The sequence below is a fragment of the Vigna umbellata genome, chromosome 4, assembly GCF_029865625.1.
Source record: "Vigna umbellata cultivar VRB3 chromosome 4, Vumbellata_1.0, whole genome shotgun sequence".
NCBI classification, from domain to species: Eukaryota; Viridiplantae; Streptophyta; class Magnoliopsida; order Fabales; family Fabaceae; genus Vigna; species Vigna umbellata.
The window spans coordinates 32,852,017-32,875,132 of record NC_142168.1 but is presented as its reverse complement, the minus strand read 5'-3'; the positions used below and the strand labels follow the sequence as shown (position 1 = coordinate 32,875,132).

The following is a 23,116-nucleotide window of genomic DNA, read 5'->3' as shown; positions in this document are numbered from 1 at the left end:
AAGTTCTGACAATGTCTCTAGAACTGAATGGACTGAAGAGATTGATTAGAAGTGAATTTAAGAAATATAGAATGGCCAAAGGCATGCACAATAGATTATGGTGTTGCCATTTTGTTTGATTTGGCAGATGCAATCAGCCAACAGAAGATATTTCCTTAGTGTCTACAAGACTTATTGATTATATAATTGAAGGACTGATATCATAATGTATATGTTCCTATATTTAACTATTTGTGTGGCCGAATTGGAACAGAGAAGGAACTATTTTCGGTCCAATTGAATTTATTTGACCTATTATTGCTACATACCTAATCTTTTCTTCCAATTGAATCATGCATTTTTCTAAACCAACCTCAATTATGCTAAACCATATTGCTTACAAGATTAATAAAATAACTTAATTGTAAAATAACTTATTAAAATGTTTTTTTTTTCAACAATTCCATTTTGTTGAAATATATAAATTTTTTTAAGTTATCAAGCCTATATTTGTTGATAATCACCTCAAATTGATTTTTAATTACTATCATAAATTTCGTAACAATGACAATTGAACAAACCTCATATTTGTTAGTGAATTAATTAGTGAAAAACTATCATAGTAATTGTTTATTTATGTGAGACGAAACTAAAAAAAAAAATGTTTCATTAAAAGTTAAGAATGTTGCTCATCAACTTTATGTATGAAAAGAGTGTTCATTAAATATTATTCTCTTCAAACATTATTCTCCTTCCTTCTTTTATACGAAAAGGTCGGTTAGATTATGAGTTTTGTTTTGAGAACTAAAATTTTTGAATAAAGTGAAAGGTTAAAATTGCTAGTATAATATCAATGATTTTATCTCATTTATTCCCAATATTTACTTTAAAAACATGATTTATTGTTATTAATTAGTCAAAAAAGAGCAAATAGTCACTTAGTAATAAAAGAATAGTTATTTACCATTAGATTGAGAGCATTTATTTGCGTTAAATAAAATCCAATGATTCTCATAAACTAAAATTTATATCATCTTTCTTAGTAATTAAAACCTTTTCATGTTCCTCAAAATTGTAAATTTCTCTATTCATTAAACCCAAAAACAAGTTCAAGTCAAAAAGTCCGTTATGCCCACCATTACTAACAAACATGTATGGCTTTATTCTTTTAAATAAAAGTTAATATTTTCATTACATATATAAATGAACTTATATGTATGCAAATACAAAATTTTGAAAATAATAAATTAAATTTCTCATAATGGCACAAATTTAAATTTGTACAAGTAAAAAAGTGTATTTAATAAATCCTACTAATTATTTATAATACTTTACATAGCCCAACGGTAAAAAAAAATTATTGGTCAAAATTTATTTTAAATTATTTAATATTATTATCATGAAAACCATCAAACTGGCACACGGTAATGAAAGCATATAATGTATACATTAATAGAGTGAATTACTTTGGTAATGATTTAATGACAAACTTGCATATAGAATAAATTTTATAATAATTATATTAATTAAATGTTATATTAACTTTCATTTCTTATTGGTTCATGTTAAACTCAAAAATAATATTTTATTAAGGTATATTAAAAATAATAAATAATGATCACATCATTGCTGTTTGAAAGATGGAACGGGCAAGCAATACGATATAAGAGGGCACTTTTGGTCAATAAAATAGTAAAAAGAAACATAGTATTTGGAAGCTTTAAATGGAAGAAGCAAAAAAGCAGCTTCATCAACGGCCATAACTCATCCATCCACGGCGTTTGACGGCGCTATTTGGTGATGATGGCGTTGGTCAACTCAAGATTGAAGAGGGAACAATGCAACCGCACAAAACACGATTCCAGCTTCTCCCATTGGAAGGTTTTAATTTGTTCTTTGTTCGGTTTATTATGTCTTGTGTTTATGCTTCTTAATTATGTGAATCTGCGTTTGTTTCTCTTTCGTGTTAACAAAATCCACTATTTCCGAGGGGGCACTGCTGAAAGTTTGTTGCTTTACCCTCAAACTAAAAGTAGAGGAGACGGTTAATTACTGTTTGATTTGACGAGGCTGTTATGGACATGGAATGTTCATGTTACGAGCTGCTTTTGCTTTTGCTTTGGTTTCAGATACTGATTGGCCCTTCTGATTGGGAAGATCATTCCAAAGGAAAGGAAGGTTGTGTAAAATACAGGATTCATAACCTCCCTCGGGAATCGAATCCAGGGGTGTATGAGCTTGGAATTGCTGTGTCCAATGGTGGTTTGGGGCGTGAAATTTCAAAGCTTACCCCTCATTCTCACCGCATAGTGGTGGTTTACCTTGGAGAAGCTGACAATGTGAGAACAAGACTCCAGCGTTATGGCAGAACAGGTGATCATCTGCACAGTGGCTGTTCGAATGGTTCTTCTTCCCAAAAGGGGCGCCCCTTGTTTGAGGATGTGTTTTCACAAGGATTCTCAATCATTTATAGATGGGCTCCTGTAAGTACATATCTCACTTTTCATGTGATTTTCTTATGTCTGGGCTTAGTATCTGATGAAGTGATGAACATTCTTATTGGGGAAATACTGTTAACAAAAGTATATACTTTGACGTGGATTGTTGCGTTTTTTGTGAAATTTTGCGCTCAAGATTGAAGAAATGTGTATTTGCATTTTGCATAATAAGAAATGCAAAGTTTTCATGAGCAAACCATGTTTTTTGTTGAGCAGATGCAAAACAAGGAAGATGCTCTGCGAACAGAAGCTCGGCTGCTCAGTATATTTGATTATGCGTGGAACACAAGCAGTAATGGTATCCGGAGGCCTGAAGAAATTCTTCAAAAGCTTCAAAAAATTGCTTCAGGCACTAGAACACTTTCAGATGTGACCAAAGTGCTACTACCATTCACTCAGAAGCAAGTGGGCATCCGAATTAAACCAAGCAAGCTACCTCAGGAAGATGACAAGTTAGATGAAGCAGACAATGGCAGCTATAATTTCCTATCTCGAGTATTCAGTTTTAACAGATCACGTCCTAGGATAGTTCAAAGTACCACTGGTGTCGTTCAGGAGCAGGAGAATGCTAAAATTTGTGGAGTGGCATTGGGTGATGGTTTGTTTTGTAGAAGGCCACCAGCTGAGAAAAGATTGAGGTGTCCCGAACACAAAGGAATGAGAGCTAATGTTTCCATTGCCGAAGCAACCAGGGTACCCAAGTCAGAGAGCAATGTTTCACAAAAAGTGGTTGGGAGTCCTGGTGATGAAAGCCTGACAGACACAAATGTATGTGGAATCATCCTAAATGATGGCTCTGCCTGTACAAGACAACCAGTTAAAGGAAGAAAAAGATGCCATGAGCACAAAGGAAGAAGAATTCATGCATCCTTTCATGTAAATCAGAAATAACCAGCACTGCCTGTACAAGTTCCATGCTTAAACTCCAAAATGAGTTAGTTGAAGTTTAGACAGAGAATATTGCTGCACAGCTGAATGTATTCAAAAGGCAAACCATCAATTGTAGGTAATAAAAATATTCTTGCAGCAGAAACTGCATTGATCAGATGCTGGAAGGGTGAAATATGTTTGTATTAGGGAAATTTCACTTACAATTCTCTGAAGGCAAGGAAGTATGTAATAGTAGTTGTTTCCCATTGTTGTTGTATTGTAGGATTAATGATTGTTTATTATGGTCAGAAATGTGCTCAACAATACTTATTGCGACTCTAATTGGACAAGTTGTCAACAATACTTTAACAACACTTTTTTACAACATTTTCACACCATTTATTTGTAATTCTGTGATCGTCCATGTTGATGTTTATGATTATTATTATTAACTTTGGAATAAGTTTGTACCAATACACATACATAATATTAAAATATTATAAAATAAATGTAATTATTATAAAATAAATGTTGTGAAAGTATCATTATCCTTACTCCCTACTAATTATTGTATTACATTCGAACAATCTCGTATCTCGTGAAAATCTAAAGAGCAACGCATGATTTCTTCTTCTTCTAAAAAGGTGAATTTCAATACATGATAATTGCTACTTTTGAACTCTTCTGAATTATTGGATCTTGGTGTTTCTTACTCCAAAACCATTGAAGTGTATTGTGATTAACAATTTTTCATTCATATTACCTCAAATCTATTTTTTCATGAGCATACAAAATACATTTATTAGTAGATCGTTATTTTTAACGCAAACATGTCATAGTCAAAACTATATGCAAATATCCCAATTAAAATACTTGACAAATAACATCCAAGTTGAGTATCTCCTCCCTCCATGCCACGCCTTGAAGGAAAGTACTAAGATAAGATTAATTGATCATAAATAATAAAAATATATTTTTTATTATTAAGTATATCTGACACACATGATATTTTAATTTCAGGGGTTTTATTTCATGTATTTTAGTATTTTTTTTTTAAGAGATATTTATTTAATATAATAAAATAAATATGAAATAGGTGAAGACTCTCTTCCAAAACCCTCAGAATACGTTTCTCCTTGCAAAACTCACCAACGGCAGCTCGGCAGCTCCCCCCCGCGTCCCGCCGCCATCACTGTCATTCCCTTCTCGCTGCATCTGTTGGACGGTGCTCCCAGTTCCGTATTTCAGATCACCATCCTCCCCTTTTTCCGCCGCCGCCGTTCGCCGACCCAACAGTGATTTGCACGAGTCACCAGTTTTGAGGAAGAACTATTCTAAGGTAAGGAAGCTACTAAGAATTTAGAATACTACTGTTTCCTTGCACGAGTCAAGTGTTTATATTATGTTTGAGTCAAGAGGGTTGAGTCGCGAGGATTGTGTTGTGATGAATGAGCCGTGAGGGCTCTATTATATAGACACTTGATTCTTATTGTTGATTGTTGATTTAGAGTTGATAATAAATACTGTTTGCAAAGTCAATTTTTTATTATTGAATCAAATTTTTGATAGAGATGGAGAGAGTGTGATAAAAGGGTAGGAGATTAAATATGTATGGTTGAACTATTTGGTTTCTGGGCTGATGATAATATTGTTTTATGTAGTATTGTTAAATTTTCATTAGCTTACCATGCTTTTGTGGTTGTGTGATTTTCACCTCTGCGATGATTGTATGTTACTAGCAAAAGATTATGCAGGTGGTTGAACGGAACACTATTTGAGGTTGTAAGTTTTTTTAGAAATCTTAGACTAGAAGACATATATGTATATATTATTATATATTATTATATAGTAAGTGAATAATATAGAAGGCTTTATGAGAACAATTTTTTAAATATTTTTTTCTGCTATTTTTCTATATCTAAGTTCGGCTGCATGATTCACAATGTTAGATTGCTTGATCAGATATTCCAGTCTCTAATCAGTTTTACAGCTATATATTTCTGGTTTAATGATGAAATCTTATATGCTACCTAAACACTCAGTCTTCACTATCTCGCAGACTAGCACTTTCTGTTCCATTCCTAAACACATGGATACTGATGCCATTGGAGATCTGGTTGACAAGCTCAAGGCTATGCAGAATGACAATGTAGAAGATCAAGATGAATATGATGATGTTGATGACGATGATGAAGAAGAAGAACATGAACCCATCACACTTGGCTTTGTTGACAAGCCAAAGAATAAATGGTCTCTTCAACGTCAATATTTCCCAAGCAAAGCTGGAGGAGTCCCTGTACTTTACCTTTTCATTGAATTCATTTACAATTTACTTCTATCTTGCTTTATTGGGTGTACAAAGAAAGTGCCAGTTTCTGACAGGTGATGTGAATAACAGGCTTGGCTTGACCCTTTGAATATACCATCAGGGGGATCATTTGTGTGTGACATTTGTGGAGAACCTTTACAATTCTTACTTCAGGTATGAAGTTCATGCCTCACGATTATTTGACATATGTATGCTTTGTGCTATACCTGTGCATTGTGACATATTGTATTAAACCCTTGAATTTTTAGGTTTATGCACCAACTGAGCAGGAAACTGCATTTCACCGAATGTTGTATGTTTTTATGTGTCCCTCTATGAAATGCCTCCTCAGGGATCAACATGAGCAATGGAAACACCATCCAGAGAAGCCGTCTAGAAGGTAAGGAATCATCCTCTCTTACACAACCCTTTCCATTGTTTTAGTTCCTTTCATTGTTTATGTCTGATTATGTTATGTTTTAATTAAAGTGTGAAGGTCTTCCGTTGTCAATTACAACGTGTTAATCCATTTTATTCTCAAGAATGCCCTCAGTATAATGAGAGTCACAAACCTGCTGGCTGTGGAGGTTGGTAATCACCATTATAATAGTTTGACTTTATTTGTTGATAATAATCCCATTCATGTTTGTAGTTGTTTAGAGATCCTCTGCTTTGGTAGTGAAGAGAGATTGCTATTTCTGTTGTTTAGATGCTTATTTACCTTCTGGCTTGTGTTTGTGTATTTTATTTTTGGATATTTATACTCATGATTATCTCATTTTGTGTACTGAGTATTGAGTACTAGTGTTGAGGAGTCCTGCATGAAGTGAAAAGGAATTCATTACCACGATCTGATACTGCACACAGTGGGACCACACTTTTATCAGGAAAAAAAAATTATCTGATGTCATTCTAACATAATTTTTCAACCTGAACAGGTCACTTGTATAGATGTATTGTAATATATAAGTAATGTATGTCGTGCTTTCTCATTAAAGTGGATTAACACTTTTGATGACTTAAGTGTTGGACTACATGTAGGTGTATTCTATGAAACAAATTGTCCTGAATTTAGCTCGATTTTGATAGAATGTGTGCTTATTTTTCAGCTGTTCTTTGTGATTGGTGTGGCACTTGGAAGGGAGACAAGCTTTGTAGTAGCTGCAGACAGACACGGTATTGCTCTGAGAAGCACCAGGTAATGGAATTAATTTAATGTATCTGTTTGTTTTCTTCCACAAATTTGATTCCCATGATAATTTTTTTTCTCATCCAACTCACAGGTTATGAGTTGGCGCGCAGGACATAAAATTGCTTGTCCTCAGATACAAATTTCTTCGCCTGTTTCTGGATCCAACAAAAGTGGAGCCACCTTGCTTGAGTCACATAAAGGTCAAGTGGTTTAAAGTTGTGTACTTTTGTTACAATATTTATTTGCTTTTGATAGCGAAATCATTAGTCACTTTTAGATGAAATTTAAAAATGCTGAAACTGATTAGAATATTGCTCATACATAAAACCACTTTGACAAGATATTTAGATTTGTATCTCTTATGAAACCTAAATCCATTCCGAAATAAAACATGTACATCACTATATAAATTTTTGACATCTACTATTTAGGTTCTTGTTAGTTTACACCTGAGATCATTCTTCACTATCATTCAGGTGGAAGCAAGAATCTGTGGCCTGAATTTGAGATCACAATTGAAGATGAAAGTGAATATAATAGAGACATGTCTGAGGAAAATAAGCTGTCTAATTCCTTGATCTCAAGGAACAGGACTGATGACACAATGAATTCGATTTTTGATAGCTTTCAGGTATAATTTTTATCATTTTAATAAGATTGTTTCTAGTTTATGTATATTATTCGCTAATTGTATTGCTTATGAACAGGGTGACGCTGACAAAAAGAGTTGGGCCTCCTTCCAGGAATGCATCGACAAGGCCCCTGAACAAGTGCTAAGGTGATAAGATTCGCCAAATTAGAATGCTTAACTATGGTGAATTTCCTTGTGTGCCCTTGGAGGCAGATTAGTTACTAAACGGGATGGGTGAAAATGTTTGACAAATATAATATCTTGCCTTTTGAGATAAAAACTAAAGTAAGCAGGAAAGTCGTGGAAATATTTTCGTTGCTACTTGTCTCTGATTAGCCTAACATTTTTTATGATCCAGCATTTGGAACAAAAGTAGCTGAAGTGTTAACTATTAGCTTAACACTAGTTAAGTTATTTATTAAATTATAAGTATGGAGACAATTTAGAATTTAAATTATGAATCCAAATTTCTATCAGCCCTTATAAAAGTGCATTTCCTTATAATCATATTGTGTACTGGTGTGTTCAAAAGGATTAATTTGCATGATAACCAAATTGATGGCATTGGATTTATCAATATATTGGGTCTAATTACAGTTTTGGTAAATCAGGTATTATAGGAATACTAATGCTAAGCCAATATGGCCTCTTTCAAGTGGTCGGCCATCAAATGCTGATATCCCTAGATGTAGTTACTGCAGCGGACCTATGTGTTGTGAATTTCAGGTACTTATTTTAGATATACTGGTTGAAGCTGAATGTTGTTCTACATGTAAAACTTTTGTTTTTTTGCTTGCTCAACCAAATGTTTTGTATATTTCTTTGGATACTGAGTTGTTAATGTGGGTGGTGCCAGATTTTGCCGCAGCTGCTGTACTACTTCGGCGTTGACAATGAAGTGGATTCTCTGGATTGGGCTTCAATTGTGGTGTACGCATGTGAAGCCTCTTGCAATGCAAGTTTGCCTTACAAACATGAATTTGCCTGGGTTCAAATTAATTCACCTTCCACAGGCTTATAGGGAAATAACAGGGAAGTGTCTTTTTCTAATTATTTTTTAAAATTTTGGGTTCAGAAGTTTGAAGTAGGGCTTACCTACTTCAACCATCGATTTTGAGGATTGAGTGTTGATTTTGTAATTTACTCACATAGGCTTTTTGCATCCTTGCTACAATATATTTATTATAAATTTTGTGACAAAGATCACACTTACGAGAAAGAGGAGGTAGTGAGTAGTTTACTGAGATGGAGTAGTAGTCAAGGGTGAAAAGTTATTTCATCATTTGGTTTGTAAATATAAAGATGAAACCTAATTGGTGATGAAGAATTATGATTAATTACGTTACATTATTTAATCTATCCCCATATTTAAAAAATTCTTCATATGGGTTTCTAAATATTAATATGATATGTAAACTTTTAATTGGTAGATATTCAAATAAGAATCTATTTATATAATTTTATCAATAATTTATAACATTATATAATGAAGATATATACATAATTTATTTTTTTACTCTAACCTTGAATATGTATCTATTCATTTATCTTATGACATTTAGAAAATGGATTTTATATTAAATTTTACCATGTATATGTCAAACAAAAATGGTTTAATTCTATTAAATCAATACCTACATTTAGTTTTCATCTCATTTTTTTATAAAGTAACTTCTTTATATTAACCACAAAAGTGAGTGAATTTTCTCCATCTTACCACACTTTCTGCTTAATTTATCCTCATATACGGTAAGGAAATATAATAAATAAAATATAACGATATTTAAAGTATAGACAATATAGAAATTAAGATTCGATAACAATATATGTCATTTCTTTCCCAACGATAAAATAGAAGAGTATTTGTTCCGTTTTATCGTGTACTGTTGTCTTTCAATCCATTATTTATTATTATTTAAAACATAGTAAAAGATTTATATGAAAATAAAAAAAAATTATTAAGTTCTTGTAATTTATTATATTTAGAAGATGCATACAAATTATTACAGTGGAAGTTATTTTTTCATAAAGTGAACTATATACACAAATTTCTAGTAACTTTTTAAATTTTATTATAGATTATTTAGATTTAAGTAGACAAATCACGCGAGTTGCTTAAAAATTTATGTAACTTATTAAAGTGATAAACAAAAGCTTTTACGACGACAATATGAATTATTTCTTGAAAAAATAACTTTCTTTGTACGTTGTATCTTGTAACAGGACATGTAAAATGGTGAAAAACGTAATTTGAATTGAAAAAAAAAATACAAGATTATCTTGAATTTTGTAAAAAAAATAAAATATTAATCTATTTTTTCAGAAAGTTAGTGCCAGAGCGATAAGTTAAATTTGAAGGCGAAAGCAGATATTTTGTTTTCCGATAGTCATCGCTACCCCGAAAGCATGGAGCTCAAACTCCACACATCAATGGCTACTGTGGGATCCATTTCAAGCGCAGCAAACTCTGTCGTGTTCACCCATTCCTCTACCTCCATTCCTATCTGCACCTACGCAGTTCCTGATTCCAGCAGGCGCCGAAACGGCAACAATACTAGCCGTTCCACTTACAAAACCTCTCCTTTGGGTAAGGGGAACCATCCCATAGAACCCAAATTGAAGCTTGATCATCAAAACCAAAACGCCTCGTTACCCTTGAATGTGGACTTGGTGGCCCTGTGTGAAGAGGGTAAGCACGATCGAGTAATGGAACTCATGGGTCAAGGTGCTACTGCTGATTACCGCGTTTATCTTGCGCTCTTGAATTTGTGTGAGCATACAAGGTCGCTTGAATTGGGGAAAAGGGTCCATGAATTCCTGAGAATATCGACCTTTCGTGGGGACGTTGAACTGAGCAACAGGTTGATCGGAATGTACAGCAAATGTGGCAGTGTGAAGGATGCACGCCGAGTGTTTGATCAAATGCAAGAGAGAAATACCGCTTCGTGGCATTTGATGATTGGTGGGTACACGGCTAATGGTTTAGCGTGTGATGGTTTACTGGCTTTTCAGAAGATGAAGCACGCGGGGGTGCCATTGGATGGGCAAACTTTTGAATTGGTTTTGGCTGCATGCGCACAGGCAGAAGCTGTGGAAGAAGGGCTTTTACACTTGGAGTCAATGAAGGAGAATGGAATAGTTCCAAGAGTGGAGCATTACTTGGAGGTTATAAACATTATGGGGAATGCTGGTCGATTGAATGAAGCTGAGGAGTTCATTGAGAAGATACCAATTGAGGTTGGAGCTGAGGGTTGGGAGTCTCTTCGAAATTTTGCTCGAATACATGGAAATTTAGATCTTGAAGATCGTGCAGAGGAGTTGTTAAAGTATCTTGATCCTTCAAAAACTATTGTTGATAAACTTCCTATGCCTCCAAGAAAGAAGCAGCATGATATTAACATGCTAGAGGAGAAGAATAGGGTGACTGAGTATCGGTATTCTATTCCGTATAAAGAAGAGGCTCATGAGAAATTAGGAGGTTTGAGTGGCCAGATGAGGGAAGCCGGTTATGTGCCGGATACAAGATATGTCCTCCATGACATTGATGAGGAGGAAAAAGAGAAGGCCTTGCAATATCATAGCGAACGTTTGGCAATTGCTTATGGTCTCATCAGTACACCCCCAAGGACAACACTTAGAATCATCAAGAACCTACGTATCTGTGGGGACTGCCACAATGCAATCAAAATTATGTCCAAGATTGTTGGAAGGGAGCTAATTGTTCGGGATAACAAGCGATTCCATCATTTTAAAGACGGAAAATGCTCCTGTGGAGATTATTGGTAGCGTTGGTAAAAGTGCTTAACTGTACATACTATTGATGTTGTACTGCTAGATTGTTTCTTATTTGCAGACAAATATGTAAGGATCAATCAAAGAAGTTTTTGTTCCATCAATGAATTGACCTGCGTTGTGTCTCTCTCCTTGTGGTACGAGATTGTTAGTAAAGGTAACTGCATATTTGATTCCATGTCTACACAGACATGACGCGGAAGCCTTTACACTGTTGCTTCTGAAAAAAAGAAAGAAATATATATATATATATATATATATATATATATATATATATATATTGATTTTATTGCTAGAGGCGAGCATTGGATGTGTATCCAAACACACACCAAGTGGCTGACAGCGAGCTCAATTTCCGTGTAACAATCAATCGGTGGTATACTGAATATTTCTTTATGTTGGCTCCTGGAATATGCTATTAAATGTACTTCTAGTGATCTAAAATTTAGATAGCATGTAAATCCTATAGATGGAATATGGAGAGTGTTCCATGTCGCCCTTATAATTTAAGTAGAACTCTCTCAAGATTAGTTTTCCTTCCCACAGTATATTGTGATGTTAAATCCTGAAGTATATGACGTATTTAGTTGAGAACAATTGACCACGGAAACTGGAAGGTAATAGAATTCTGGAGACTGCTTAGAATAAACCAAATGCAGTGAGGAGGTATTACATATCAACAGCATTTCTAAGGCCTTGTTCACTTGAATGGATTTGGAAGAGAGTAATTGAGGGAATTTGAGAGGATTCGAAGATAAATTTTTTTTTTGTTTATTTGAGTGAATTTGGAGGTAAATGAGAGTGAATCTGGAAGTAAATTTTGTAATCTGTCACGTCAATCAAATCCTACACTAATTCTCACAAACTTTACTTCCAAATTCATTCTCACTTACCTCCAAATTCACTCAAATAAACAACAACAAAATTTATCTTCAAATCCTCTCAAATCTCCTTAATTACTCTCTCCCAAATCGATTCAAGTGAACAAGACCTAAATGATTCTTTATTTCCTCATTCAAACGGCTGAATTTATCATTTATTTAATAGGCACATGGTTTTCCTATCTAAACAGCATACAAGGTATTTCCTCAACTGAAGAAATGAACGAAACCCAGTCAAGGGATCACTCCTTGTCAAGATGAACACAAGTATATGTGGTATCCTATTTGAAGATCGAGTATAAGCCACATCTCGCTGTACAACTGGAAAGAATGCAGGCTACAATATGAATGAAACCCAGACAAGGGATCATTCCTTGGTAAGGTGAACAGTACAAGTTCTATCCTATTTGAAGATGGAATATAAGCTCCATCTCGCTGTACAACTTGAAAGAATGCAATGTGCAGTAGCAATTATGTATGAATGGTAGTCAAATTGAATGAGACCAAGAAGCCAATTTGAAGCTTATTGGAAGTTAGCATGCTAAAATGGGAAGGGGGCCCATTTTATACCAAAAATAATTGCGACGATGCTCGGCTGATTCTTTTGTTGGTTACCATTTCAATTTTCAACTGCAGTTTTTTCCCTTGATGGAACTCTCAGGTATAGTTTCATTGTATCATAAACTGTAAAGCCTATGGCCGAAGATGGAACTACCTGAATCACAAAATTCAACAATTAGCCATACAGAACGATTTGAGTGTCTGTCTGTTACTTTTAATAAGCTATTAGTTGTATCACCTTTATATAATTGATGCTCAGCCCTGAAAATAGTTGCTTCCAGCCTTGCCTTTGGGCAATCAAAAGAATAGATTTCAAAGTCCCCTTCAATTCGGCATTGTCAGACGGTTGGAGCTTTTGAATCTGGCCATATGTTTGTCAAATAAATACACTGTTATTTAATATCTACCAATCAGTCCCTGGGTGATCGGGAGACGAATATTACCTGCATTTGCCTCCTGACAACTTCAAGAGGATATGTGAAGGTCTGACCCAATAACCCTGCTACTGATCCGCACGTCAGTTTGGCCATGATGCTTTTATTGTACTCCTCAGGGACATGGCGCTTCATTTCCTCATAGAAGTAGAATTTCAAACCCGCATACGGGAATATTCCAACAAGAGTTGGAGCTGTTGCCATGAACAAAATTAGGAGGTTTACATTACAAATGCAACAGTGATATACGATACAAAAATACGATAAATGGAAATAAGCTGATTCAAATTCGTACCTACTCCACGATAGAGACCCCTGATGCCACCCTCTCTATAAGTTCTTGTAAGACAATCAGTGATCCCTCTGTAAACTTGTTCGTTATTAACCATCCCCGAAGCACCCAACTTTGTTGGACTAACAATCTGCAGTTTCAAATACAAACAAATTAAAGCTTAAAAGTTTTTCTTCCAAAAAAATAGATTAGAATTAATTTCTGAAAAGATACTTTACCTGATAAGCTAACTTGGTTCGAGTCAAATCAAGAGGATAAGTAAAAAGTACAGCTGTCCCTCCAGAGAGTGAGCCTGCCACAAGGTCAAGGGTAGGACCTTTCCACACATCAGGAAAAGTTTGTATAATCAATCTGCGGTATTCCTCGTAAGACGTATAATGAATAGCCGCGTAAGGAATAATCCTTGCAACACTTGCTCCATTTCCTCTGCAAATAAATTCACAAGATACTAATAAAGATACAGCCCCTGAGATTGTGAGAGAGCAGTTATGATCACGATCACATTGGTTTGAAAGACCTACCTGTAGAAACCCAGAAGGCCTTCCGTTTTGGCAATTCTGACAGCTGATCCTATCAGTCCCGTGCTCTGAAACTCAGCCCTTCGCGTCTGCAATAAACAAAACCCACATTAGAAATCAAGAAACGTGAAAACCTCTTAGAGGACGAGATAATTGAAAAAGACAGAAACACGTTTGACTAGAAATAGGTGACGTTCGAAACACGCCAATTAAATAAGCCGTTGAACAGTTTTAAAGCAAAGAACACTGAAACTGATTTGAGTGACCTGAAAGAGAATCTTGACACGCTCGAGAGGAGCGACGACGGTCTTGGCGAAGCCGCCGGCGAGGCCACCGGCGACCAACTCCTTGGCGAAAAGTGGCATGAGATCGAGCGGACCCTTGGTCCCGTCTTCTGGGTCATGCCTCTTCTGCTCCGCCATTTGTCAGAAAAATTGCGATAGAGAAAGGAAAGAGAGTGACAGAGAGAAACAGTAACAGGAAAAAAAAAAGAAAAAAAAAACGATTGAATTGAATTCAGTTTGAGAATTGGTAAACTGTTGAATTGCGTAGTTGAGTTAAATAGGAAGACGAAAATGGTGACAGACCCAGCCTCCAAGTAGGACCAATTTCATTCTCATTTCTTATTTTTTCTTTTTTTAACGATTTAAATTAAATTTATTCCCTTTTATATATATATGTGCAATTTAAATTTTCTTACTTTGTAATATTTCAAATCAAATTTTTAATTTGTCTTTATTTTTTTAAATACTTAATTAAGTTATAACGTCTCTTTACATATTTTTAATTAAGTTGTTACTAAATTATCTTAATATATTGAGTATGTTTTGTTAACTCCCCCTAATTTATACGTTATTTTTAATTTCATAATTTTTATTATTTGTATTTACGTCATAATAGATTCGAAGTTATGTAATTAATATAAAAATAATATAAGATAATTAATGTAAAATATTAAATTATTTTTATTTTTCTAGTTGAAAATGTGTATTTTTATTACTTTTATGGCATTATCTATGATGATTAAAAACTGTGTCGTTATTGATAAGTACGTCTTTATTATCCAATCTGATTCTAGAAAATAATTGAAGTTATTTTTTAATTAACATAATATCATTTTATATTAATCATAAATCTTTTAATATGGGTCGATAACATATTTCTTAAAGATAATTAATAAGGTGACGTAAAAAATTTTAAGCACTCGAAACTTAAACTAAAAAAGTACAACAACTTTTAGTATTCAATAAACAAAAAATAATAATGAAAACTTAACTAAAATTACTCACATTTATGAAAACTTTAAAATTAAATTATATATTTTAAAATATTAACTTTACTTTTTTACAGTTAAATATATTAATACATTAAAACCTAAATATATAAGTGAAAAGGGAACAAGAGGTAGCTCAAATAATAGAGTGGAATTAATTGTAGTGACGACAGATAAATTATGGTCAAATTTTTTATTTTAAGTCTTTAGATATTTATTTATTATTTCGCATATTTTATCACTTAATTAATTACATTTTCTTATGATAAAAGAAATTTGTGACAGTTTAACTTCATAAAAGTTTACGATTTCTTTCAAACTTATACTTTATAAAGCAAGTTTAGGAATAATAATCTTTTTTTTATATAATTTAGTGAAGTCAGATATTATCTATAGTATTTTAAAAACACATGAGATTTTTAGGATAGTTAAGTAAAAAGTAAATTTAATTATCACCAATGACTTCTTTTAGAAAAATATTTAATTTTATGAAGTTAATGATTAAAAATTGTTTCAAACAATTAAGTTATAGCAAAATAAATAAAATTATATTTAAATATTACTACATAATTCATATATATTATGTAAATAAAATATTAAGAAATAAAATTTATAAATAATTTTGTTTCATTATTTCTTGTACGTAAATTATGATAAATATTAAAAAATAATTTAATCAAATAATACGTTTGTTTGAGGAGTATTTGTTTTATTTTTTGTCATAAATATTAAATTATAAATATATTGATATGATTTTAATATTTATTTAAGGTTAAATATGTTTTTAGTCCCTAAATTATCAAGCGATTTTGTTTTTAGTCCTTCTTTCAAACTTTGGTACATTTTGATCATTCTTCTTAAGTAAACTATAATTTTTCGTCCTCCAAAACCAACAGCTTTAAAAACTAGCTGAGGTGGCTAACGGTAATGTGTCATGTCATTTTTTTTTTCTGAGTCAACCTTTCTCAGCTTTTCTCCCTCCCTCTCCCTCCGTCACCTTCCTTCGTCCCTCTACCACCAAACCTCAACTCTCCTCCTCCCACCAAAAAGATACTGCTACGCCGGCATCTCATAAGAAACATAGTCCTTAACCCACGGACCTGCGGACTCTGAACTCAAGGTTCTGCAATCTATTCGAAAGAAGTCTCAAACACCATTGAACAGTCCAAACTAAAATTTGTCACTACCCTCTCTCTTCGCGAATTATATACACTGCAATGACATACAGGCATAGTTTCTTGTATGAAAGGTGCTCCCAGAATAATACAAACTTTTAACAAACTATTTAAAATTAGAAATGTTGGAAGACCCTCCACTCCCAACACCAACGCTTCTATTCGCACACCTTCCAATTCAAATTCCAATTCTCAAGGTAAAACCAGAACCAGAGCCTCATTACTCTAACCCAAACCTGTTTGTCAAAATGTCTCACCGAATCTTCGCCTTGTTTCATAGGGAACTCCACGGAGGTAGAAGAGTCAGAAGAAGGAGAAGAAGATGAAGATGCTTCCACCACAAGCCTAAACGTGTCGACCGAATTCCTCCAAGTCGTGCAGGCCCCCTCCAATCTGATTGCCCTATTAATCAAGATCGTCTCTAAATCAAAATCATCCTTGATAAGTATAATTGTAGGCACCCACTGCTGCAATATGATGTTTAAAAGTAAAATTTAACAACCGGGCACTTTCCAAATTTAAAAGTCTCAACCCATAGATTTTAGTAGAAAATTGAATAAAGTTAAATGGCAGGATTAGTCCATTTCACATGTCATGAAGTTGCCAAGTTATATTTATCTAGTACATCCAGTGTATTCGTACTCATTTTCTCATATTTGTACAAATATTTTTATTGCATGTTTGTTGTAGTAATATTGCTAGCACTTTACTCAGGATTACTGTATGGTCTATATGTTCCAGTTTGGGAGTTTGATATATCAGCCTCGACCTCTTCGTTACCTCCTATTAGTGGTGGTGATATTTACACGGTGAGAGTAGACTTAGCACCCTTCATTTCTCACTTTCATATCTTCTATTTGCTTCATTTTTATGTTTTGAATTTGATTTCATGAACTCTTATCAAATTTTATTGGTTAGATAATTGTCTTGTGCTTATTAATTCTCAAAAATCTCACCTGCTTATTCTTGTTTAAAATTCTTATTGTATGAGAGTATACTAGTGGTGGAATTCAAAATATGTAGTTATGCTTACAATGTTCTCAACCCAATATCAGGTCAATTGTTCAGTAGACGAAAAATTATAATTTCCTTAAACAGAAGGATCAAAGTGTAGCAAAGTTTGAAAGAGAGATGAAAAATAAAATCGTTTGATAGTTAAGAAAAAAAACATATTTAACCCATTTATTTATTTAATTTAACATCACAAAATTTTCCATATACATTATATATTGGGTTACAATTCTTATTATATTTAAATATGTTTAGTCTTTAATGTAAAATTAAAATTCATCTCTTTGAAACCTTCATATATTAATTTAAAATACGAGTATGACATAGAAAAAAATTAATATAATTGAATTAAGAAAATCACATTTATTTATTTTTAGCATCAAATTATATTAAAATTTTGAATTAATAAATTAATATTTAAGAACTAAACACATACTTAACTCTATATTTAAATATATTAAAAACATTAATAATTAAATAAAAACATTAATAAATGTATATAAGACATTGATCAAAACATAAAAAAAATATTATAAACATAGTTTCATCCTGATTTTTGACACATTCTTGCCTTCATTCTTCATAAGTAGATACATTTATTACCTTTTTAACTAATTATTAGTATGAACCATAATTAAAGTATGAGATTATTGTTGGTAGTTTAAAAGGATAATTTGGGTATTTACCTTTACTCAGTCATTGTAAAACAGGTTGGGTGGCGGTTAAAAATTGACCCAAGTCACATAGACGCGTCGGTGGTGGTTAACCGTAGGTTTAATGTAATGTTGGCTAAAGGAAGAGAGAGAGAGATAGGAGAGAGAAACAACCGAACAACCGCTTTGTGTCTTTGCGCTCTATCTCTCTTTCTATATATATTTTATGCATAACATACCCATTTTGACATAGCTCAACAACAACTCAGAAAAAGAAGAAATTTGATAGAAGAAGACAGGGCAGAGCTGCAGCCAAGAAAACCCATGGCTGAATCCGTTTCAGTAGACATGGAGTTGATCCTTCTAGCCAGAAAGGTTTCTTCTTTTCTGCCTTTCTCTCTCCAGTTCTAAGCTTTTTCCTAATGGGTTCATTTCTCTTCATTAACCTCTTCCAATTTCTCTCTTCACCTCATTCTTTCTGCTGAAAATTTTTTCTTGAAGAACCCTTGACACTTTCGCGTAATTGGGAACTTTTTAGTTGAGCAATTCGTCATGGGGGTGGTTTTGTTTTCCTTCTATTGTTTCATTTCATTATGTTCTTCCTTTGAAATGTTTGTGTTTTGCATCGCCAATCCATTGGGATTAGGGAGATTTTAACATGTCAGGCGGCTGATCTTCACATTCCATATGTCATATATATGCGACATAGTTCTTTGAATTGTGACTATCCTTCATCACATGGAGATATTTCGCATTTGAACTCCTGGATCACCATTTGAATTTCCGTTTTTTCTTTATTTATTTAAGCTGTTATCGGGCTTCTTATATGGATTTAGCGATTTTTGGAAGAAATGGATTTTACCTTTGCATTTGCAGCATTGGATGCGGTTTAGATGATATGGGAAATTTCATTGTTATTTTCTTATAGACACTTTGTTGTTTTCCTTTTCATTTTATTCTTCTTTTTGTTTTTTAGGTGGGGTCAAGGGTTCTTCTTTTCTTTTTCTGCCTCCTGTATTTTATATGATGATGTTCATCGCTTTGAAGGAATTGGATCCTTTGTGGTTTGGCTTTTCTGTCTCATCGGTTCTTTCAAAGTGCATTACAGTCTATAAGAATCATCGCTCTGCCTTTCTTAGCCTTTTGATCATTATTGTACTTGGGCTAATTCTATCTGTTACTTTGTGCTTTATATACGTATCGGTTATTTATTGGATTAGGTAAAGTCGTTTTTTATATGACATTTTAAGACACTATCCTCATTTCACTGGCTTTACCTTGTTTTGTTTATTGAAGATACAATGATTGGAATCTGACACTACTTATGCCATTTATCATTTTTTTTCAAACTCGAGTTAATATGCTATTGGCCTATTGCTTGTTAGTTTGGGTCATCCAAAAAGACGAGTAGGGGCACATGGGTAGCCGTGTCAGTATATAAAAAATTTAGATATATGTTTGAAACTTTTTTCATTACTTGAATGGAGTACATACAAAATAAAGGATATCTTTTGCTTTACAGGGACGTTCTTTTTCACTAGAAAGTTTGCTTCAATTTTTGTGCTTCTTTGCCCCATTTTTTCTTTTTTGTATTTTTGACATACACTTACTTCAGAATATTATTCTAGGAACATCATATTCGAACGGGCTGTGGTTCTGTATCTGTTATAGTATGTGGCGATCAAGACAAACCTCCTCTGATCACTTATCCAGATGTAGCATTAAATTGTAAGTGGAGTCATTTTGATTTTTCTTGTGACCACATTACTCTTGTTTAAAATGTCAAGAATCATTTTTTCCCCCGCTGTTCTTGAATTTGTTGCTTAGTATTTTGTGAGCATGTTAATGGTTGCATAAGTTTGTGTTTGATCTGAGGCATTGTCTTATTTCATTGTATTGAGGCAGATCTGTCTTGTTTCCAAGGATTATTTTTCTGTCCAGAGGCAGCTTCTTTGCTTCTTCATAACTTCTGTATATATCATATCAGTCCTCCTGGGCACGAGGTTTGTAAGTTTATCTACTTAAATGCAATTTTTATTGCATTTTAAACTGAACATTACTATTTACATAGTTTATCTGGAAATTCCACAAGAGTTTTTGTAGTTGGGAGCAGCAGCAGTTTGTCCCGACGACCCAATCCCTTCTGCTGAAGACTTAGCAAATCAAATAATTGAGGTTCTCAACTATTTTCGGTAACTATATACTATGCCTTGTTGTTACTATATATTTACTATGCCTTATTGTTAGCTTTTTCATTTTCTGAAACTGTTCCATGTAGAAAGAGACAAATCACTTGAGGTTCTTTTCATAGTTATGCACAAAAGTTGAAAGTGAGCAAAGAGCACTGCATATATGTAGTGTGGGCAAATCTAATGTGTCTGATATATTTACTGATTGCATGAACTTTTTCCTTGTCCAGGCTTGGTGCAGTGATGTGTATGGGAGCATCAGCTGGTGCTTACATTCTTTCGCTATTCGCTGTATGTACCTTATCTGAATTTGAAGAGAGAGCAGGGGCTGTTTAACCATTTATCAGTAGTTTTAATACATAGCAAATCTTATGTTTATTTCGATGCAGACAAAATATAGGGAGCGTGTTGTTGGTTTAATACTTGTATCTCCCTTGTGCAAAGCTCCTTCTTGGACTGAATGGTTTTATAATAAGGTTTCTTTAAAATGCCAACAGTTATGCACTCACGAGTTCTCTAGTTTGATAACTTTACTATACTGAGACTGCTTTTAATTTTAGATGATGTCAAATTTGCTATATTTCTACGGTGTGTGTGGCGTGTTGAAAGAGTGTCTGCTCCAGCGCTACTTCAGCAAGGTATTGTAATGCAAGGATCTTAGCCCTCTTGCATTTCTTCGTTTATTATGTTACAAGTTTTCGTGGCCAACCTTAACAGGAAGTTCGTGGTGATGCTGAATTTCCAGAATCAGAGATAGTTCAAGCTTGCAGAAAAGTATGTGCTAAGCTAATTTACTCCCTCCCTTTTTCTGCCGCAGCTGAAATATGAATTTTATTTTTTTCTCTGCTGCATATACCTCACTTTGGTTCTTTCTCTCGATTTGTTTCCAGCTCCTAGATGAGAGAAAGAGCATCAATATCTTTCGGTTTCTTCAGGCTATCAATGAGTAAGATCTTCTAAGATAAATTTCTTTATAAGAAAATAAAGATATAAAACAAATTGACTTTCTTTAGTTAAAATCAAAGTATGTATTTCAGTTTTTAGAAGACTAGACGGAAGAACTTTTATAAAAGTTAAGGCCTAAATTGATTTTATTTTGAGAGAAACCCAATTCAATTTTACCAACTTATTTTCTTCTCTTAGTACTTGTAATTTTTTTAATCTGAACATGCCTTTACTTAACTTAGTTAGCATATTTATGTGCTCCAACTTCGCTTGCAAACTTGCAGGAGACCTGATATAACGGAAGGATTGAAGAGATTAAAATGTCGTACACTTATTTTTGTTGGGGACAGCTCTCCTTTCCATTCAGAGGCTATTCATATGACTTCAAAACTTGATAAGAGATACACTGCCTTGGTCGAGGTACGTGGAAGAACGTTCATTAGTAAATGTATAACATGCATGTAAATAACAAGTATATACATATACATACATATAATATAGATGTGTGTGTGTATATATATATATATTTAAATGGTTTGGCATTGGTTTTGTGAAACATATTTTCCTGGTTAACTTTATAATTCTGTAAACCTATAACTAGTGTTTGATTATGATAACAAATTGAGAATGCATGATGCATGTTTAAGAGTGGATTGATCTGGCAGGTCCAGGGTTGTGGATCAATGGTTACAGAGGAACAGCCATATGCAATGCTGGTCCCTATGGAGAACTTTCTAATGGGATATGGTTTGTATAGGCAAAGCCATCTCAGTGGCAGCCCAAAGAGCCCGCTCAGTCCATCTTGCATCTCTCCTGAACTTCTTTCCCCAGAGAGCATGGGATTGAAACTGAAGCCTATAAAGACACGTGTTTAACTGCAAGTTTGACCAGGAGGAGCAAGCCCACATTTTGCTTCATAGCAGTCTTTCTTCTTCTATTGATTTTTCTGATTTTTTTATTGTTTGAGACAAATAGAGAGGAGATGGCGGATTGTAGATATAGAAAGGGAAATTCAGAATCCGTGGGAGGCTATGAATATATATACATATACATACATACATATATATGTGTATGTATAGGTATAATAATAATAATAATAACATATATATGTGTGTGGGTTCATCCCATTTGTAGTCAGTCATAAAGGAATCGGGGAGCTGTATATGATGTACATTCCATACGGACTCCAGATTTATTTATGAAGATGAGCAATTAATAATGCATAGAGACTCTTTCATTTTTAACTTTCCCACAGCTTCAAATCTTTTATCACTTTCATACACTTACCAACCATATTCATTCTCACGTTGGTTTATTTTTCTTTGTTACGCCAGCAATTCATTCGTTCTTTGTTAAAAGGGGACTTTCAGGGTCAATGTGAAAAGGGATACTCTCTTACAATGTAGTCAAGGAAGTTTGTTGAAACATTTCTCTCGAACAGGGTTGTGTTTGAAGGAAAATAATAAAAGGACATAATCTACTTAGAATAAATAATATGCTAAAGTGAATGACCAAGAGTTACATAGTCAATTCCTTCTGATTCTAATAATGTGTCACTCCACCAATTTTAATCATTTCAAGCTCATTTCTTAACTTTTCAACTTCTGACATTTTTGTCTGTCCCAACTAACATAACTTACGTTACTAAATTCTTCAGTATCAAGACTTTATTGTTTGAACTTTAAGTAGCAAGCATAATACTTCAAATCACCAAAGAAATCTTCAATCTACAATTCAATAAAATGAAAAAAAGCAGCTTCTACCACTATGCTCAAAACAGCTAATTAGAGCTCCACTGCAGTACATTGATTAAAGATTTTGGCAATTTGGAAGATTCTCTTATTTTTCGTCTTCCCTACCGCATCTCAACAGAAAAAAAAATGCCGACCTCTCACCAAAACGTCCTTTTCAGAG

General features: G+C 33.7%; 4 protein-coding genes and 1 pseudogene across 4 annotated transcripts; 4 read left to right on the top strand and 1 right to left on the bottom strand.

Annotated features, from left to right (window-relative positions):
• The first annotated feature begins 1,679 nt into the window (after window positions 1–1,679).
• ET2 (effector of transcription2) lies at window positions 1,680–3,745 on the top strand. Its single transcript, XM_047326167.2, has 3 exons — window positions 1,680–1,860; window positions 2,109–2,462; window positions 2,694–3,745. The coding sequence occupies exons 1-3, from the start codon at window positions 1,780–1,782 to the stop codon at window positions 3,366–3,368; spliced, it is 1,110 nt and encodes a 369-aa protein (XP_047182123.2). The 5' UTR covers window positions 1,680–1,779; the 3' UTR covers window positions 3,369–3,745.
• A 704-nt stretch (window positions 3,746–4,449) lies between these two features.
• On the top strand, window positions 4,450–8,697 carry LOC124848484 (uncharacterized). The gene is made up of 11 exons (XM_047326164.2): window positions 4,450–4,686; window positions 5,407–5,643; window positions 5,746–5,829; window positions 5,925–6,055; window positions 6,145–6,242; window positions 6,765–6,853; window positions 6,939–7,047; window positions 7,324–7,478; window positions 7,555–7,625; window positions 8,090–8,204; window positions 8,335–8,697. The coding sequence occupies exons 2-11, from the start codon at window positions 5,437–5,439 to the stop codon at window positions 8,497–8,499; spliced, it is 1,224 nt and encodes a 407-aa protein (XP_047182120.2). The 5' UTR covers window positions 4,450–4,686; window positions 5,407–5,436; the 3' UTR covers window positions 8,500–8,697.
• Window positions 8,698–9,837: 1,140 nt separating this feature from the next.
• Window positions 9,838–11,395, top strand: LOC124848503 (pentatricopeptide repeat-containing protein At2g15690, mitochondrial pseudogene; annotated as a pseudogene).
• Window positions 11,396–12,371: 976 nt separating this feature from the next.
• Window positions 12,372–14,579, bottom strand: LOC124848508 (Mitochondrial substrate carrier family protein). Its single transcript, XM_047326195.2, has 7 exons — window positions 14,223–14,579; window positions 13,960–14,045; window positions 13,657–13,864; window positions 13,442–13,568; window positions 13,156–13,340; window positions 12,951–13,073; window positions 12,372–12,866 (listed from the first exon to the last, which is right to left on the bottom strand). The coding sequence occupies exons 1-7, from the start codon at window positions 14,376–14,378 to the stop codon at window positions 12,771–12,773; spliced, it is 981 nt and encodes a 326-aa protein (XP_047182151.1). The 5' UTR covers window positions 14,379–14,579; the 3' UTR covers window positions 12,372–12,770.
• A 3,648-nt stretch (window positions 14,580–18,227) lies between these two features.
• Window positions 18,228–22,446, top strand: LOC124848507 (protein NDL1-like). The gene is made up of 11 exons (XM_047326194.2): window positions 18,228–18,443; window positions 19,697–19,796; window positions 19,974–20,071; window positions 20,172–20,260; window positions 20,488–20,548; window positions 20,647–20,733; window positions 20,818–20,895; window positions 20,975–21,031; window positions 21,148–21,203; window positions 21,487–21,622; window positions 21,868–22,446. Exons 1-11 carry the CDS (start codon window positions 18,393–18,395, stop codon window positions 22,075–22,077), a joined length of 1,023 nt encoding a protein of 340 aa, XP_047182150.1. The 5' UTR covers window positions 18,228–18,392; the 3' UTR covers window positions 22,078–22,446.
• Window positions 22,447–23,116: the final 670 nt, after the last annotated feature.

Bases quoted from the DNA above. Each gene is read 5' to 3' on its own strand.
- LOC124848508 (XM_047326195.2), bottom strand. From the start codon at position 14,378: ATGGCGGAGCAGAAGAGGCATGACCCAGAAGACGGGACCAAGGGTCCG. The intron at 13,865-13,959 runs GTAGGTCTTTCA...ATTTATTTGCAG, and splicing joins GGCCTTCTGGGTTTCTACAG to AGGAAATGGAGCAAGTGTTG. The intron at 13,569-13,656 runs GTAAAGTATCTT...TTGAAACTGCAG, and splicing joins GAACCAAGTTAGCTTATCAG to ATTGTTAGTCCAACAAAGTT.
- LOC124848507 (XM_047326194.2), top strand. From the start codon at position 18,393: ATGGCTGAATCCGTTTCAGTAGACATGGAGTTGATCCTTCTAGCCAGA. The intron at 20,072-20,171 runs GTTTGTAAGTTT...GAGTTTTTGTAG, and splicing joins TCAGTCCTCCTGGGCACGAG to TTGGGAGCAGCAGCAGTTTG. The intron at 20,734-20,817 runs GTTTCTTTAAAA...TTTTAATTTTAG, and splicing joins CTGAATGGTTTTATAATAAG to ATGATGTCAAATTTGCTATA.
- ET2 (XM_047326167.2), top strand. From the start codon at position 1,780: ATGATGGCGTTGGTCAACTCAAGATTGAAGAGGGAACAATGCAACCGC. The intron at 1,861-2,108 runs GTTTTAATTTGT...CTTTGGTTTCAG, and splicing joins CCAGCTTCTCCCATTGGAAG to ATACTGATTGGCCCTTCTGA. The intron at 2,463-2,693 runs GTAAGTACATAT...TTTGTTGAGCAG, and splicing joins TCATTTATAGATGGGCTCCT to ATGCAAAACAAGGAAGATGC.
- LOC124848484 (XM_047326164.2), top strand. From the start codon at position 5,437: ATGGATACTGATGCCATTGGAGATCTGGTTGACAAGCTCAAGGCTATG. The intron at 6,056-6,144 runs GTAAGGAATCAT...TTTTAATTAAAG, and splicing joins CCAGAGAAGCCGTCTAGAAG to TGTGAAGGTCTTCCGTTGTC. The intron at 7,626-8,089 runs GTGATAAGATTC...TTGGTAAATCAG, and splicing joins GCCCCTGAACAAGTGCTAAG to GTATTATAGGAATACTAATG.